Source organism: Chiloscyllium plagiosum, unplaced genomic scaffold (assembly GCF_037043375.1).
Source record: "Chiloscyllium plagiosum isolate Xiang-an unplaced genomic scaffold, Cpla_swu_hap1 HiC_scaffold_2, whole genome shotgun sequence".
In the NCBI taxonomy this organism is placed as follows: Eukaryota; Metazoa; Chordata; class Chondrichthyes; order Orectolobiformes; family Hemiscylliidae; genus Chiloscyllium; species Chiloscyllium plagiosum.
Genome location: NW_028270140.1, coordinates 139,147,308 through 139,166,363, shown reverse-complemented (window position 1 = coordinate 139,166,363; position 19,056 = coordinate 139,147,308). Strand labels below are relative to the sequence as shown.

The 19,056-nt window shown below is 43.1% G+C and overlaps 1 protein-coding gene across 1 annotated transcript in view; it reads right to left on the bottom strand.

Moving 5' to 3' along the window:
• Positions 1–19,056, bottom strand: part of LOC148152001 (uncharacterized) — a 198,106-nt gene that overhangs the window by 129,761 nt on the left and 49,289 nt on the right. The window contains exon 2 of the mRNA XM_087994077.1: positions 6,002–6,088. Within this exon, the coding sequence (XP_087850203.1) occupies positions 6,002–6,088 (87 nt within the window). The remainder of the gene's footprint in view (positions 1–6,001; positions 6,089–19,056) is intronic.

Below are 19,056 nucleotides of genomic sequence, written 5' to 3'. Positions count from 1 at the left end.
TTGCTGAAAAGAGGATTGTCCAATGCATCTTGTTAACCTGAAGCCAGTGATATTTCATCTGGAAACAATGGAAAATCGGACAACCCTTGGTTATTCACCTTACCATTAGGGAAGCAGGGAGGGTCCAGAGCAGGATAAGGAAAGTATTTCATGTGGAGACCTGGTGAAGCTGAAGTAGCTAAAGGTTTTGTTTAGATTTAGAGTAGCCTTGAGCTAAAGTAGCCATGAGCGGTCTCTTCTATGCCCATCCTCTTCTAAAAGGCCTTTCCCTGGTGCAAAGGTCACAGTAAATTCTCAGCTCAAGTCAGAGCTCAAACTGCAATCATGGCATCTTCAGAAACATCTAATTCAACATCTTAGTGTTCTCAACAAGAATATGACTATTGAATAAATGCCAGGTCCCATTGACCCTGTGACTCTTTTTATGTGCATCACTGGCGAGGTCAGAATTTGTTGTTCCAAATGCGCTTGGAATGAATAGCTTGCTAAGCCATTTCAAAGTCAACAACAATGATCTGGAGTGACACCAAGGGCAGGACTTTCCTTTCCTTAAGAGCTATGAGTGACCAATTAAAGTTGTCATGATCACCATTACTGAAATGAGTTTTCAATTTCAGGTTTATTAATTGAATGTAAGTGCCACCAGATGCTGTGGTCAATTCAGAATCCACTCCCCTACAGCCTAGGTCTACGTGCCTGGATTACTACTTCAACAATATTTCTACTCTGCCACTATCTACCATAGATATTTCTTGAACTAACCAAGATATCAGAATGAGAGAGCTCAGAAGACTTGTCAAAGAATTGTATTGAGGTTCATTCTAATAGGATCATAGAGACAGATTAATTTGTGGTAGGACTATCAGAACATGGAGTCAAAATATTGGAAATCATGGCCAATCATGGTGGAAAAGGATATGGGCATTGCAATAGGGAGCAATCAACAATTTAGAGAATTATTACACCCCAGAAACATCTTGCAAATTCCCTCATATTATGCAAGTAATATATACTTATAAACACTTCTTAAAATTATCCTCACATTTCAGATGCCTGAAACTAATTTGCAATTAAATAATGTAATAGAATAGAGAAGAAATATCTCATGCAAAGCTATCATTATCATATATAAATGCTCTTAGAAGAAATCTGATTCTGTTTCACATTCAAGTGAATGGGATGGGCAAATTTGGAACAATTTTCAATTCAATAAATGTACATCGTGATTCACTCAAGCCACAATGAGAACACAATTAATAAACCAAACCTCAATTGTCTCTCTGGTACTTATGTGAAGAAAGTCACAAGGTCTAGAAAGACAATGTCAGCAAATGTCTGAGAAAACCACCACATGCAATTTCCCACCAAGTCAAACACCATTTTGCTTTGAAACTATCTGATCATTTCTTCACTGCCATTTGGTTAAACACCTGGAATTTTCTCCCAAACATTTTGGCCTACCTACATCACATGGCCCACTGGAGTTCAAGAAAGGCAGCTCACCATCACATTTTCAAAGGCACTTAGGAATGGACTATAAATGCTGGCTTATGATGTCCATATCCCCTGAATGTATTTTTTAAAAAACTATAGCAAACAAAAATAAGATTATAAAATGTAGGAGCAGCAGAAGGCAATTCAGCCCATTGAGTATTCTCCACTGTCCAATGGCTGATCAGACAATCCTCAACTCCACTTCATCCTCATAGCTCATGATTCACCTACCAATGAAAAATCTTCAATGTATGTAATGATCCAGCCTTAGCCTTCTGCAGTAAAAAATTTCACAGAGTCACAACCATCTGAGGGAAACAATTCCACCTTTTCTCTCTCTTAAATGTGTGACCTCTTATTGTAAGATTATGTCATCTGGTCATAGAATCTGCAACAAGTGGAAACAAACTTTTGGCATATACTGTCAATTCCCTTAAGTAGCTTGTACATTTCAAATAGGTTGCCTCTCATTCTTCTAAATTCTAATGAGTGTAGGCCCAACCTCCTCAATGTCTTGTCACAACACAGTCTTGATATCAGCGCTGAAAATGTGTTGCTGGAAAAGCGCAGCAGATCAGGCAGCATCCAGGGAACAGGAGAATCGATGTTTCGGGCATAAGCCCTTCCGAAACGTCGATTCTCCTGTTCCCTGGATGCTGCCTGACCTGCTTCGCTTTTTGGGCAACACACTTTCAGCTCTGATCTCCAGCATCTGCAGACCTCACTTTCTCCTCAAAGTTCTTGATATCAGCCTGGTGAATGTTTTCTTCCCTGTCTCCAATGTCAGTAGATCTTTCATTAGATATGGAGCCTAAAACTGTTCACACTACTCCAGGTGTGGTCTGTTCTGAGATATGCTAGTCTTTGCACTCCACACCAGCGTTCACTCTTCACTCTTATCAACTCTTACCACCTTGCCACTGATACTCTTCTATTCCCTGCTATCTGCCTCAATCCACACTGTTTCAACAACTCCATAATTGGAGTGAGTTTCACATTTCGATCCATCTGCATTAAAGCCATTCCTCCAAAATGCTGGTATGTTATATTATATTCACACCCTCTTCTTCTCTGCTGATTCACGAAATGAAATAATTTTTAGCTGACTGAACAACTCCGTAGCTCTGAAGACCTCGATTCATTTTTCTCAAGGTCTTCAATGTTTTCTATGCCTCTCACCTTTCAGACTCATTATCATGGTCTCTGATAATTTTCAATTTCTCAGTCCTGGTAACACTCTTGCAACACTTTATGACCATTTCTCCAAAGCTTTTGCATCATTTGTTTTTGTAGTTATGGAAACTGCACCTGCACATGCAGTCTAGGTGTGGTCTTAACAAAGAATGTATATAAATTTAACAATACCTTTTCTATTCCTCATGAAATTAAAATTAACATCAGGACTTGGCACTTTTTTTTCCTTTCCAACTTTCTATGCTTCTTTAGCATGTGTACATATTTGTATTTCCAATTTCCTTTGTATCCCTTTTTCACAGTTTCCTATGTTCTACAGAACAATTGCCCTTCTTCCTAATAAAGTGCAGAAATTTACATTTTGACAAAATGATGTTGCATACTATGTTTGTAGAATGTCCAAAACTATTGCAAAGTCCGTATCTTTTTATTTTTGTGTTTCTTTTTTAATTGTGGATTTAAATGAGAAAGAACTGTTTTAAAACCAGGTTTTGCAAGAAATGCGACATGTTTTACAAATCACATAACCTGACACTGGCAATCATTATTTTAAACATCTTCTTGAACAAGCAGTAATTAAAGTTTAGAGTATAAATGAATTGAAACAGAGAGGTTGCTTACAGTTGGAGCTCTGTTAGCAACAAATTGTTTGCTCTATTGGCCAGTGACCAGTTTTCAATGTTAAAGGCCTTATATCTGAGAACAACCGAGTGACAGTAAGTAAACAGCTTGGGTCTAGGGACAAGATACAAAGGGAAACCATAAGGCACTTACTTCATCTTGATGGGAGCTCTCTCTCTCTCTCTCTCTCTCGGTTCTCTTCTGTAAGTCACCTTAAACCTGAAGACAACCAGTTTATCTTTTCTTCAGCAGTTGGTGTATGCTGGGGCTTTTAATTGATAATTCAAAGATGTTTAATAAGACAATCAGCCACCTTGAACCTCTTACCAACCAGTGGAAGTATTCAATAAAGGAAGGCTAAAAAAAATTCTGATCAGTGAGAACTAATTTGACGGATCTTGTGGACAAAGAATTTGCAACCCCTTTCCCGATTTTCCTTCTTTCTATGTGGCTTTGTTCCCCTTGTCTACATCTGTCTGTCTGTTTGTGTATGAGGGAGAATTTCTAAAGGGAGTAAAGTTTTAATTAGCAATGTTATATGCTGTTTATAGTTGTTTACCTGCAGCAAGAGTCTAATTACTTGCAATAAATATTAATGATTCTTCAGTGCAGAAAACTGATCAGTGCATTCTATCAACCTGGGTCTGGAGATCAGGTTAATTTGGGAATTTTGTGTTCTTTTTAAATCTTTAATTCTGGTGATACTTCTTGGAGTAGGAGGGTTTAATTTGCAATGTGCTCCCCATTCTTCAGATAAAGATTAAATGTACATTCACTTGCAACCTGACTTGCATATCACCCAAGTTAGTTTTGAAAAACATGTTGCTGGAATAAAGATAGTTGGCTGTGATGCCGACATAACTAAAGCAGGTGCAAAGAATGGTACATAAAATTGCTTGGCCTGAGATCAATGGCAAAGCCTCCATTGTTAACTGTGGAAGAGAACGCCAAAGACCATACAAAATAGGAGCAGAAGCCATTTGACCCATAGAGCTTGCTCATCATAAATATGGTCTTAACTGTACTTTATTGTTGGGCACCTCATTACCTTTGACTCCCTCAACTCCCTCAAAAAAAAAATTCTGAGACAGCTTTGTACAGATATTGATTGTTTTGCATGATATATTCAATGGTTCAGCATCCATTGTACACTGTGGAAGGAAAAAAACAAAAACTTCTGAAAGAAGAAATTCCTCCTTATCTCTGGATGAAATGGGAGCCTCTGTGTTTTGAAGCTTTGCCTGCCAGTTCAAATTTTCACTGAGAGGAAGCATTAGCAGCTTATACCCTGTTAAGCCTCTTCAGAAGCTTTTGTCACGCAGGGATATTTCCTTAATTTGGTGAAGCCAGAACTAGGGGACAGTGTTTTAAAATTAGGTATTATCCTTTTAGGAGATAGAAGAAGAGTTTATTTTTCTCTCAGAGGGAACTTTCTGCCTCACGAGGCAGTGGAGGTGAGGTTGGTGAAACTTTTCAAGTTTAAGGTAAATAAATTCTTGTTAGTGAATTAGAGGTTTTCAGTGGAACTGGGAATGTTGAATTAGAAATACAAAAGCACCAGCCACCTTAGAGAATGATGGAGAAAGTTGAAGGGGCTGACAGGCCTAGAGTCATAGAGTCATAGAGATGTACAGCATGGAAACAAACCCTTCGGTGCAACCCGTCCATGCCGACCAGATATCCCAAACAAATCTGGTCCTGCCAGCACCCAGCCCAAACCCTTCCTATTCATATACCCATCCAAATGCCTCTTAAATGTTGCAATTGTACCAGCCTCCACCACTTCCTCTGGCAGCTCATTCCATACATGTACCACCCTCTGTGTGAAAAAGCTGCCCCATAGGTATTTTTTATGTCTTTCCCCTCTCACCCTAGACCTATGCCCTCTAGTTCTGGACTCCCAGACCCCAGGAAAAAGACTTTGCCTATTTACCCTATCCATTCCCCTCATGATTTTGTAAACCTCTATAAGGTCACCCCTCAGCTTCCGACGCTCCAAGGAAAACAGCCCCAGCCTGTTCAGCCTCCCCTATAGCTCAAGTCCTCCAACCCTGGCAACATCCTTGTAAATCTTTTCTGAACCCTTTCAAGTTTCACAACATTTTTCCAACAGGAAACCTACTTCTGTAAATGAGGCCTATATTCGTACGTATCAATAAGACATATGGACATCTTCATGGTGAGCAGTGACACTATAACTTGGAGCAGTTGATAGATAAACAATATTAAGTAATGATAGCAATGTGTTGTCATGTGTATTTATGAAAATACAGTGAGATGTGTATGAGTCACCACAATTTGGCACCATTTTAATAATAGAAATGTTAAAAAGAAATAATCAAAACAAAGTAAAGCTTTTGCTCTGTCCATGGCTCCTGGGTTTCTGAAGTGGTTTCAGGATGCCCCCCCCCCCGCCGCCAAAGCTGCCCCTGAGGCCAGCAATGCAACTAGTTGTGGACCGGACCCACCATGCTGTTACTGCTAAAGCCATCACTGAAGCCACAGTATCACTGAAATAGCAAGGAAGAACAGACCGGACCTGTCAATTAACTGATGCTGAAGCAGACGCCCCTTCAGTCACCCCCTGAAGCTGCCATATTGCCACCATAGCCACAAGGAATGAACATGGAACTGCCATGCGGCCACCGCTATAACTGCCACACCGCCATCAGGAGGGACAGACCAGACTCACTGATGATGAAGTCTTCAAGATAGCCACGGCTGCTACTGCCACGAGGAATGGACTGCAGGCCCTCACAATTGCCTTCCTCTACTGCAGCTGCAGAAAAGAAGAAAACTTGAACTTAGATAAAAAGGGAAATGAAGATACAAAACAAAACAAAAATGAAGAACAAAGAAGAATGGAGCCAGCCAGGAGTGGGAGTGAGAGCCTACTTGCACAGAGTTTGAATACCTCCTACCCTGCCACCGCTGCTATCTTGAACACATGTGATGCAAAGTAATACACACGGGATAAGTATGTTATATATCCAAACTTCCTGCTGCTGCAAAAATAGGTATGCAGGTATGTTGTGATGAGGACGTAAAGAATTGGCAATTGAATATAGATGGATTGAGTGCAAATAATCTGGCAGATGGAGTTTCACACACTTCGCAAGATTAAGCAAAAGGCAGACTTATTTAAATGGAGAAAGAGGGTGCAAAAAAGTGCAAAACAGGGAGATCTGGATATTGTCAGGCATGAAACACTGAATAAGTTAGCTTGCAGGTGCAGCAAGTAATTAAGAAAGCAAATGGAATTTTGGGTTTCATGTCCAAGGTTGGAGTTTAAAAATACAAATATTTTTTACAACTATATAGGATGTTGAGTGGTGCCGGAAAAGCACAGCAGGTCAGGCAGCATCTGGTTTCCAGCATCTGTAGTCCTTGTTTTTACCCTGTATAGGATGTTGGTATGGCCGTGCTTGGAATACTGAATACAGTTTTGGTCCCAATATTTAAGAAAGGATGTATTGCCCACTGGATAAGCAGCATATTGATTTTAACATTTTATTCCTGTTTTTAAATCTCTCTATGTCTTCACCCCTCCCTATTCTGAAATCTTCATCAGTCTCACAACCCTCCAGGATATAATTAGTAATTTGTTGGTATAAAACTTGAGTATTGCTTTGAATATTGCTGATAAAAAAGCACATTGTGTTGGAGATTTTCATGTTGTACTCATCAGTACATTCTGTAAGAAGACAATAAAAGGCAACACCAACTTATAAATGGTGAATGGGGAGAGTGCTGTTTAACATGCAAGTGGACTCTGGTAAATTGCCATGGAGAATGCAGCAGTGGGAAATTAATTAAGGGTATCCATCCTCATGTCTATCACAACCCGACTTTCAACCATCAGTGTATACTTCAGGATTTCTACAGTTCCACGTGTAATAAGATTGGCCTTGCCTGTCGGGTCAAAGCAATTTTTCACTGTGCAAGCTTGAAGTTGATATAGGGTGCATCAAAGCCAGTCTGCAGGATAATGGATTCATCACTAACAGGGTGCTTTCATGATGGCAATAGGATATTCTGCCTCTTGCACAAATGAGTAATGTGGTAAGTGAATTTCATTGCCAGGTTTGTAAGCACTACCTCCCAAAGACTGGCAAATTACATCAAACTGCATGAATTTTCTGTTGTTCGAACAAGCAGGATGTTGACCATATCCAACCAGCTTTTTCCTGTAAGACCCTCAACATAGTGTCTAGTATTGGATAGATTTTCCACAATTGGACAACGTTTGCTAGATAATTCTGAGTGTACAAAGAAAATCACGTGGACATCCAGTTTAGTTGGGCTTGCTGTGGGGCACACACGCCATGTGATTCATGTAAAGGAGCCTATTTTCTGCAGACCATATGAATATGTGTATGAACTGCACCTGGCACAATGAAATGGACATGTGTAACAGCGACCAAAACTGGCTGCTTTAACTGTCAATCGTCAATACTGCTGTGTCCTCCATGTGTAACAATCTGAGTGTAATGACTGACAAATCAGAATTCTCCTCTTGTACAATACAAACGTTGGTTTGGGCTCTTGTGGTGCTGTGGTAGTGTCCTTGTCTCCAATTCACAAAGTACAGGTTCGAAATCGCACCTGCCCCAGAGTGGCGAGGAGAGAAGGAGTGGTGAAGAGACGGCTGCGGGTAAGGGTGAGTTTTTTCGCATTAAAAAGTGCGAGGGAGGAGAGAAGGACTTCTGGGAAGTCATATATTTGTGTACAAAGCTAAAAATCACACAACACCAGGTTATAGTCCAACAGGTTTAATTGGAAGCACACTAGCTGTGGCACAGCTGATGAAGGAGCGTCGCTCCGAAAGCTTGTGTGCTTCCAATTAAACCTGTTGGACTATAACCTGGTGTTGTGTGATTTTTAACTTTGTCCACCCCAGTCCAACACCAGCATCTCCAAATCATATATTTGTGTGGTCGAGTTACTCAAAACACTACTCGGGTAGTGTCTCCCACCCATCCTCCTCCTCTAACCAAAAAAAAAAGGTTCTGTGCGCCAGATTGGTAAGGTAACAAGTTTATTTTTTATTCCTTCTTTTTCAACAGTCTCTTTAGGAATTTAGAATAGTGGGAATGGCTGTGAGGGCAGTTGAATGTTCCTCCTGCAGAATGTGGGAGGTAAGGGTCACCACTCGTGTCCCTGCTGACTACATCTGCAGGAAGTGTACCCAACTCCAGCTCCTCAAAAACCGCGTTAGGGAACTGGAGCTGGAGCTGGATGAACTTTGGATTATTCGGGAGGCAGAGAGAGTTATTGAGAGGAGTTGCAGGGAGGTAGTCACTCCTCAGGTACAAGAAAAAGGCAGATATGTTACAGTCAGGGGAAAGGTAACCGGCAGGCAGTGCAGGGATCCCTGTGGCCATTCCCCTCAACAATAAGTATACCATTTTGGATACTGTTGGGGGGAGGGGGGGTCACTTACCAGGGGAAAGCAGTGGGGTGCAGGGCTCTAGCACAGAGTCTGTCCCTGCTGCTCAGAAGGGAAGGGGGAAGAGGAGCAGAGCAATAGTCATTGGGGACTCCATAGTTAGGGGGACAGATAGGAGGTTCTGTGGGAACGAGAGAGACTCACGGTTGGTGTGTTGCCTCCCAGGTGCCAGGGTTCGTGATGTCTCTGATTGTGTTTTTGGGACCCTTAAATGGGAGGGGGAGCAGCCCCAAATCATGGTCCACATAGGCACCAACATCATAGGTAGGAAGAGATGGGGATTTAAGGCAGAAATTCAGGGAGCTAGAATGGAAGCTTAGAGCTAGGACGAACACAGTTGTTGTCTCTGGTTTGTTGCCCGTGCCACGTGCTAGTGAGGCAAGGAATAGGGAGAGAGAGAAGTTGAACACGTGGCTACAGGGATGGTGGAGGAGGGAGGGTTTTGGATTCTCGGATAATTGGGGCTCTTTCTGGCATAGGAGGGACCTCTACAAGCAGGATGGTCTTCATCTGAACTAGAGGGGTACCAATATCCTGGGGAGGATATTCGCTAAGACTATTGGGGGTGGGTTTAAACGAATTCAGCAGTGGGATGGGAACAAAAATTGTAGTTCGAGTAAAGAAAAGGTTGAGAGTAGGGAGGTCCAAAATGAAGTTTCAGGGACGCAAGATGTCACCAGCAAGCAAGAAGTTGGTTTGAAGTGTGTCTACTTCAACGCCAGGAGCATCCGGAATAAGGTGGGTGAACTTGCAGCATGGGTTGGTACCTGGGACTTCAATGTTGTGGCCATTTTGGAGACATGGATAGAGCAGGGACAGGAATGGTTGTTGCAGGTTCCAGGGTTTAGATGTTTCAATAAGAACAGAGAAGATGGTAAAAGGGGCGGCGGTGGGGGTGGGGGGGGATGGTGACATTGTTGGTCAAGGACAATGTTGCAGTTGCAAATAGGATGTTTGGGAACACGTCAATTGAGGTAGTATGGGCTGAGGTTAGAAACAGGAAAGGAGAGGTCACCCTGTTGGGAATTTTCTAAAGGAGAAAGTGAGGTCTGCAGATGCTGGAGATCAGAGCTTAAAATGTGTTGCTGGAAAAGCGCAGCAGGTCAGGCAGCATCCAGGGAACAGGAGAATCGACGTTTCGGGCATAAGCCCTTCTTCAGGAATTTTCTAAAGGCCTCCGAATAGTTCCAGAGATGTTGAGGAAAGGATAACAAAGATGATTCTCAGTAGGAGTGAGAGAGACAGGGTAGTTGCCATGGGAGACTTCAACTTTTCAAATATTGACTGGGAACACTATAGTACGAGTACTATAGATAGGTCAGTTTTTGTCCAGTGTGTGCAGGAGGGCTTCCTGACACAGTATGCAGGCAGGCCTACAAGGGGCGAAGCCACATTAGATTTGGTACTGGGTAATGAGTCCGGACAGGTGTTAGACTTGGAAGTAGGTGAGCACTTTGGTGATCGCGATCACAATTCTGTTATGTTTACTTTAGTGATAGAAAGGGATAGGTGTATACCACTGGGCAAGAGTTATAGCTGGGGGAAAGGCAATTACAATGCGATTAGGCAAGATTTAGGAAGATTAGGATGGGGAAGGAAACTGCAGGGGATGGACACATTAGAAATGTGGAGCTTATTCAAGGAAAAGCTCCTGTGTTTCCTAGATAAGTATGTACCTGTCACGCAGGGAGGAAGCTGTAGAGCACGGGAGCCATGGTTTACGAAGGAAGTGGAATCGCTGGTCAAGAGAAAGAAGAAGGCTTACCTTAGGATGAGATGTGAAGGCTCAGTTAGACTGCTTGAGGGTTACAAGGTAGCCAGGAAAGACCTAAAGAGAGAGCTCAGAAGAGCCAGAAGGAGACATGAGAAGTGGTTGGCAGATAGGATCAGGGTAAACCCTAAGGCTTTCTATAGGTATTTAAGGAATAAAAGAATGACAAGAGTAAGATTAGGGCCAATCAAGGATAGTAGTGGGAAGTTGTGTGTGGAGTCAGAGGAGATAAGGGAAGCACTTAATGAATATTTTTCAATAGTATTGACTCTAGAAAACGACAATGTTGTCGAGGAGATTACTGAGATACAGGCTACTAGACTAGGTGGGATCAAGGTTCACAAGGAAGAGGTATTAGAAATCCTGAAGAGTGTGAAAATAGATGAGTCCCCTGGGCCGGATCGGATTTATCCTAGGATCCCCTGGGAAGCCAGGGAGGAGATTGTCGAGCCTTTGGCATTGATCTTTAAAGCGTTGTTGTCTACAGGAATAGCGCCAGAAGACTGGAGGATAGCAAATGTGGTTCCCTTGTTCAAGAAGGGGAGTAGAGACAACCCTGGTAATTATAGACCAGTGAGCCTTACTTCAGTTGTTGGTAAAGTGTTGGAAAAGGTTATAAGAGATAACATTTATAATCATCGAGAAAAGAATAATTTGATTAGGGACAGTCAGCACAGTTTTGTGCAGGGTAGGTCGTGCCTCACAAACCTTATTGAGTTCTTTGAGAAGGTGACCAAACAAGTAGATGAGAGTAAATTGGTTGATGTGGTGTATATGGATTTCAGCAAGGCGTTCAATAAGGTTCCCCTCAGTAGGCTATTGCACAAAATTCGGAAGAATGGGATTGTGGGAGATATAGCAGTTTGGATCAGTAATTGGCTTGCTGAAAGAAGGCAGAGGGTGGTGGTTGATGGGAAATGTTCATCCTGGAGTCCAATTACCAGTGGTGCACCAGAAGGGTCAGTGTTGGATCTATTGCTGTTCGTTATTTTTATAAACGACCTGGATGAGGGCATAGAAGGGTGGGTTAGTAAATTTGCAGATGACACTAAGGTCGGTGGAGTTGTAGATAGTGATGAAGGATGTTGTGGTTACAGAGAGACATAGATAAGCTGCAGAGCTGGGCTGAGAAGTGGCAAATGGAGTTTAATGCGCACAAGTGTGAGGTGATTCACTTTGGTCGGAGTAGCCGCAATGCAAAGTACTGGGCTAATAGTAAGATTCTTGGTAGTGTAGATGAGCAGAGATATCTCGGTGTCCATGTACACAGATCCTTGAACGTTGCCACCCAGGTTGACAGGGTTGTTAAGAAGGCATACAGTGTTTGAGCTTTTATTAATAGAGGGATCGAGTTCCGGAACCATGAGGTTATGCTGCAGCTGTACAAATCTCTGGTGTGGCCGCACTTGGAGTATTGTGTACAGTTCTGGTCACCGTATTATAAGAAGGATGTGGAAGCTTTGGAAAGGGTGCAGAGGAGATTTACTTGGATGTTGCCTGGTATGGAGGGAAGTTCTTACGAGGAAAGGCTGAGAGACTTGAGGCTGTTTTTGTTAGAGAGAAGAAGGTTGAGAGGTGACTCAATAGAGACATATAAGATAATCAGAGCATTATATAGGGTGGACAGGGAGAGCCTTTTTCCAAGTATGGTGACGGCGAGTATGAGGGGGCATAGCTTTAAATTGAGGGGTGATAGATATAGGACAGATGACAGAGGTAGTTTCTTCACTCAGAGAGTAGTAAGGGTTTGGAATGTTTTGCCTGCAACGGTAGTAGATTCAACACCTTTAAGTACATTTAAGTCGCCATTGGACAAGCATATGGATGTACATGGAATAGTGTAGGTTAGATGGGCTTCAGATTGGTATGACAGGTCGGCACAACATCGAGGGCCAAAGGACCTGTACTGCACTGTAATGATCTATGTTAAGTGTCGTAATGTGCCTGAATGAGTTGATTATATAAAATATAACTATTGGTCTTCGCTGTTAAAGGTACTCTTGCAACTTGCCCTGATAAGAGCTAGACAACAAAAAAACTCTGACAAGATGTGCTTTTACTCCAAGAACTTTGCATCTATCTCATTCCAGTCTCTTGATTATTCACAATTTTAATTGCTTTGCCATTGATGCTTATGCCTTCAGTTGCCTAAGCACTAAGTTCTGAAATAACCTTCCAGTACCTGTCAACCTTATTCTTTCCCTTTAAGACAATTTCCAAAATCTACCTGTTTGACCAACCTAGTATCCTTTTATGTGGTTCAGGGGCATGTTTTAATTTATAATGCCTGCATAAAGTGCTTTGGGATATCTCATTACATTAACGACACCTGATGAAATAAGTAGTTGTAGCTGTTACTCCAGTTCCCACTGTGCTAGTTTCTTGATCACCACCTTTGCTCAGAGCTAATGATCGCAAATGTGAAGCCACAGCAGTTCTGATACAATTGACAGAGCATTGAAGCATCAGGAACCAGTTAGCTTAAGATGCCACTGAGTTACTGTGACTGTAAAGGCTACATTCTGGATGGTTATTACCAGCTCTGACTACAGCACCCCTCCCAATACATTCAGGAATCTCAGGGATATCCTAATGAGCGGTGCTAAATTTATTGAACACTCAAATCAGCCGACACCATCTGCCCATTCACGAGGATGGTGAGAAGCGACTGGTTGGGATATGCAGATGAAGCTGGCTTAATAAAGTCAAACATGTAAAAATATTCAATATGCTGCAACATTCCCCTGTTTAAAATTGTCCTCAAAGGATTGATTGTTGTTTTCTTTCTCAAATCTACTGTTCAAAGAATGCATTCAAGGAAACAAAGGTGAACTATGCAAATAGATAAGACTGCGTTTGATTCAACATTATCTCTTGCTGCTGTTTTCAGTGACTGGTGATTTCAGTGACCAACATTCTACAGTTCAAATCCCAGCAGCATTGAAATTCATTTTTAACCTCTCTTTGCTCCTACCAATGCATTTGCATCTGTGTTTTCAAAGGCAAATTAACTAAATTTCTTTTTGCTCAGATCATACAGAGAATTTGGTGCTGACTCCCACTTCACTTTGAAAAATGTCTCCGCTGATCAAAGCTCATCTTTTTAATTTCACATGTACAGTGACTTACCAAAACAGAAAAGATCTTTGAATTTTCTCAGCAAATGAACGCTGAGCAATCATTGTTTTTTAGCCCAAACACTCTGAAATAACTGCACAGAGGACAGTGTCCCGTCACTCTTTATCTACATGTACACAGTTCATGGGATGTGACCAGCCAGCTGAAAGCCGGTTCCTAGACTGAGGAGACTTTCTGAATTTCCAGTTTATTTATCTTTTTCTCTCCACACTACCGCCTAACTGTGGTAGTGCTTATTTGAATTTCCAGTTTTTAAAAAATTTTTTTACCCCCACACTGCCACGTAACTGCGGTAGTGCTTATTTTTTTCCCCAAGCACCCATGTTGTGTGTGTGCAGGTGTGAGACACAATGAAAGACACAAGGTGAACAAACCTTTATTCAGTTTCCACCACCAGGAAGAAAAGAAACACCCCAGTGGCCAATGACAAGCAGTGCCCTTCTCATCAAAGGGCAATGCTGTGTGATCAAACAGTGAAGGGGAATTTCCAGTTTATTTTTTATTTTTATTTCTTTTTTCTTTCTTTTTTTGTTTTTCAGAACCCCCGAGATTCCTGTTTATTTTTAAAAAAATGTTTAACCCCCACACTACTGCCTAACTGTGGTAGTGCTTATTTTTCCCCCCAGCACCCATGCTGTGAGTGCGCAGGTATGAGACAGAGTGAAAGACACAAGGTGTACAAATCTTTATTCAGTTTCCACCACCAGGAAGAAAAGAAACACCCCAGTGGCCAGTGACAAGCAGTGCCCTTCACATCAAAGGGCAATGCTGTGTGATCAAACAGTGAAAGGGAATTTCCAGATTATTTTATTTTTTGTGCTCCTACTTTCTATTTTTTTCTTTCTTTTTTTTCTTTTTTTTTCTCCCCCACACTACCGCATAACCGCGGTAGTGCTTATATTTTCCCCCAGTACCCATGTTGTGCAGGTGTGAGACACAGTGAGAGACACAAGGTGCACGAATCTTTATTCAAAACTTCCACAACCAGGAAGAAAGGAAACACCCGAGTGGCCAGTGACAAGCAGTGCCCTTCACATCAAAGGGCAATACTGTGTGATCAAACACTCCTGGTTATTTTTTTTAATTAACCCCCACACTACCGCCTAACTGCGGTAGTGCTTTATTTTTCCCCAGCACCCATATTGTGTGTGTGCAGGTGTGAGACGCAGTGAGAGACACAAGGTGTACGAATCTTTATTCAATTTCCACTACCAGGAAGATAGGAAAACACCCGAGTGGCCAGTGACAAGCAGTGCCCTTCACAAAAGGCAATGGTGTGTGAAATTTCCAGTTTTTTTTCTTCTTTTTTTTATATATTTTTAAAGGGTGCACTCCTGTTCTATTTGTTTTCTTTTTTCTTTTTTTTTATTAAACCCCCACACTACCGCCTAACTGCGGTAGTGCTTTTTTTTTCCCCAGCACCCATGTTGTGTGTGTGCAGGTGTGAGACACAGTGAGAGACACAAGGTGTACGAATCTTTATTCAATTTCCACCACCAGGAAGATAGGAAAACACCCGAGTGGCCAGTGACAAGCACTGCCTTTCACAAGAGGGCAATACTGTGTGAAATTTCCAGTTTTTTTTTTTCTTTATTTCTTTTCTTACACTCCTGATTTTTTTTCCTTTTTTTTCAAAGGGCAATGCTGTGCGAATCTCTATTTATTTATTTATTTTTTAAAAATTTAATCCCCCCACTACTACCTAAGTGCGGTAGTGCTTATTTTTTTCCCCAGCACCCATGTTGTGTGTGTGCAGGTGTGAGACACAGTGAGAGATACAAGGTGTACGAATCTTTATTCAATTTCCACCACCAGGAAGATAGGAAAATACCCGAGTGGCCAGTGACAAGCACTGCCCTTCACAAAAGGCAATGCTGTGTGAAATTTCCAGTTTTTTTTTCTTCTTTTTTATTTTTTTTTAAGGGGGCACTCCTGTTCTTTTTTTTCTTTTTTCTTTTTTTCTTTTTTTATTATTAAACTCCCATACTACCGCCTAACCACGGTAGTGTTTATTTTTTCCCCAGCACCCATGGTGTGTGTGTGCAGGTGTGAGACACAGTGAAAGACACAAAGTGCACGAATCTTTATTCAATTTCCACCACCAGGAAGACAGGAAAACACCCGGGTGGCCAGTGACAAGCACTGCCCTTCACAAGAGGGCAATACTGTGTGAAATTTCCAGTTTATTCTTTTTCTTTATTTCTTTTCTTATACTCCTGATTTTTTTTCCATTTTTTTCAAAGGGCAATGCTGTATGAATCTCTATTTATTTATTTATTTATTTAAATTTTAACCCCCCCACTACCACCTAAGTGCGGTAGTGCTTATTTTTTCCCCAGCACTCATGGTGTGTGTGTGCAGGTGTGAGACACAGTGAAAGACACAAAGTGCACGAATATTTATTCAATTTCCACCACCAGGAAAATAGGAAAACACCCGGGTGGCCAGTGACAAGCACTGCCCTTCACAAGAGGGCAATACTGTGTGAAATTTCCAGTTTTTTTTTCAAAACAGTGAAGGGGAGGGTAGGGACTAAATCAAAATAGAATTGGAGGGAGAAATGATGCACTCCACTCCCTGCGGAGCCCACCTCTCCCTGAACAACTCCAGGGCGTTGGTCGACACTGCGTGCTCCTTCTCCAAGGACACCCGGGCTCTAACGTAACCGCGGAAGAGGGGCAGGCAGTCGGCCCTAACGACCCCCTCACGGCCCGCTGCCTGGACCTGTTGATGGCCAGTTTGGCCAGGCCCGGGAGCAGACCCGCGAGGAGGTCTTCAGACCTGCCCTCCCTCCTCCGTACCGGGTGCCCAAAGATCAGGAGCGTGGGACTGAAGTGCAGCCAAAAACAGAGGAGAAGGTTTTTCAGAAAATCAAAAAGGGAGTGCAAACGCCCACACCCAATATATACATGGCCAAATTTCCAGTTTATTTTATTGTTTTTAACCCCCACACTACCACCTAAGTGCAGTAGTGCATTTTTTTTTCCCCCAGCACCCATGGTGTGTGCGTGCAGGTGTGAGACACAGTGAAAGACACAAAGTGCACGAATCTTTATTCAATTTCCACCACCAGGAAGATAGGAAAACACCCGGGTGGCCAGTGACAAACACTGCCCTTCACATCAAAGGGCAGTGCTGTGTGATCAAAACAGTGAAGGGGAGGGTAGGGACTAAATCAAAATAGAGTTGGAGGGAGAAATGATGCACTCCACTCCCTGCGGTGCCCACCTCTCCCTGAACAACTCCAGGGTGTTGGTTGACACCGCGTGCTCCTTCTCCAAGGACACCCGGGCTCTAACGTAACCACGGAAGAGGGGCAGCAGTCGGCCCTAACGACCCCCTCCACGGCCCGCTGCCTGGACCTGTTGATGGCCAGTTTGGCCAGGCCCAGGAGCAGACCCACGAGGAGGTCTTCAGACTGCCCTCCCTCCTCCGTACCGGGTGCCCAAAGATCAGGAGCGTGGGACTGAAGTGCAGCCAAAAACAGAGGAGAAGGTTTTTCAGAAAATCAAAAAGGGAGTGCAAACGCCCACACCCAATATATACATGGTCAAATTTCCAGTTTTTTTTTTTGTGTGAGACACAGTGAAAGACACAAAGTGCACAAATCTTTATTCAAATTCCACCACCAGGAAGATAGGAAAACACCCGGGTGGCCAGTGACAAACACTGCCCTTTCTCCTGGTTTTTCTTTTTTTTTCTTTTTTTTTTCTTTTTTACAAAGTGCACAAATCTTTATTCAATTTCCACCACCAGGAAGATAGGAAAACACCCGGGTGGCCAGTGACAAACACTGCCCTTCACATCAAAGGGCAGTGCTGTGTGATCAAAACAGTGAAGAGACACCATTTTTTTTTTATTTTTATTTTTTAATTTTAACACCCACACTACCACATAAGTGCGGTAGTGCTTATTTTATCCCCAGAACCCATGGTGTGTGTGTGTGCAGGTGGGAGACACAGTGAAAGACACAAAGTGCACGAATCTTTATTCGATTTCCACCACCAGGAAGATAGGAAAACACCCGGGTGGCCAGTGACAAACACTGCCCTTTCTCCTGGTTTTTTTTTTCTTTTTCTTTTCTTTTTTTTTCTCTTTATTTTTTCCCTTTAACCCCCACACTACCACCTAAGTGCGGTAGTGCTTATTTTATCCCCCAGCACCCATGGTGTGTGTGTGCAGGTGTGAGACACAGTGGAAGACACAAAGTCACCAATGTTTATTCAATTTCCACCACCAGGAAGATAGGAAAACACCCGGGTGGCCAGTGACAAACACTGCCCTTCACATCAAGGGACAGTGCTGTGTGATCAAAAACAGTGAAGGGGAGGGGAGGGACTAATTCAAAATAGAGTTGGAGGGAGAAATGATGCACTCCACTCCCTGCGGCGCCCACCTCTCCCTGAACAACTCCAGGGTGTTGGTCGACACCGCGTGCTCCTTCTCCAAGGACACCCGGGCTCTAACGTAACCGCGGAAGAGGGGCAGGCAGTCGGCCCTAACGACCCCCTCCACGGCCCGCTGCCTGGACCTGTTGATGGCCAGTTTGGCCAGGCCCAGGAGCAGACCCACGAGGAGGTCTTCAGACCTGCCCTCCTTCCTCCGTACCGGGTGCCCAAAGATCAGGAGCGTGTGACTGAAGTGCAGCCAAAAACAGAGGAGAAGGTTTTTAAGGAAATCAAAAAGGGAGTGCAAATGCCCACACCCAATATATACATGGTCAAATTTCCAGTTTATTTTTTTCTTTTTTTCTTTTTTTCTTTTTTTTTTCTTTTTTTTTGTGTGTGTGCAGGTGTGAGACACAGTGAAAGACACAAATTGCACCAATCTTTTATTCAATTTCCACCACCAGGAAGATAGGAAAACACCCGGGTGGCCAGTGACAAACACTGCCCTTCGCATCAAAGGGCAGTGCTGTGTGATCAAAACAGTGAAGGGGTGGGTAGGGACTAAATCAAAATAGAGTTGGAGGGAGAAATGATGCACTCCACTCCCTGCGGCGCCCACCTCTCCCTGAACAACTCCAGGGTGTTGGTGGACACCGCGTGCTCCTTCTCCAAGGACACCCGGGCTCTAACATAACCGCGGAAGAGGGGCAGGCAGTCGGCCCTAACGACCCCCTCCACGGCCCGCTGCCTGGACCTGTTGATGGCCAGCTTGGCCAGGCCCAGGAGCAGACCCACGAGGAGGTCTTCAGACTGCCCTCCTTCCTCCGTACCGGGTGCCCAAAGATCAGGAGCGTTGGACTGAAGTGCAGCCAAAAACAGAGGAGAAGGTTTTTAAGGAAATCAAAAAGGGAGTGCAAACGCCCACACCCAATATATACATGGTCAAATTTCCAGTTTATAGCTGTCAGCTAGGGATCCTTGATTGGCCCAGATTAACCACC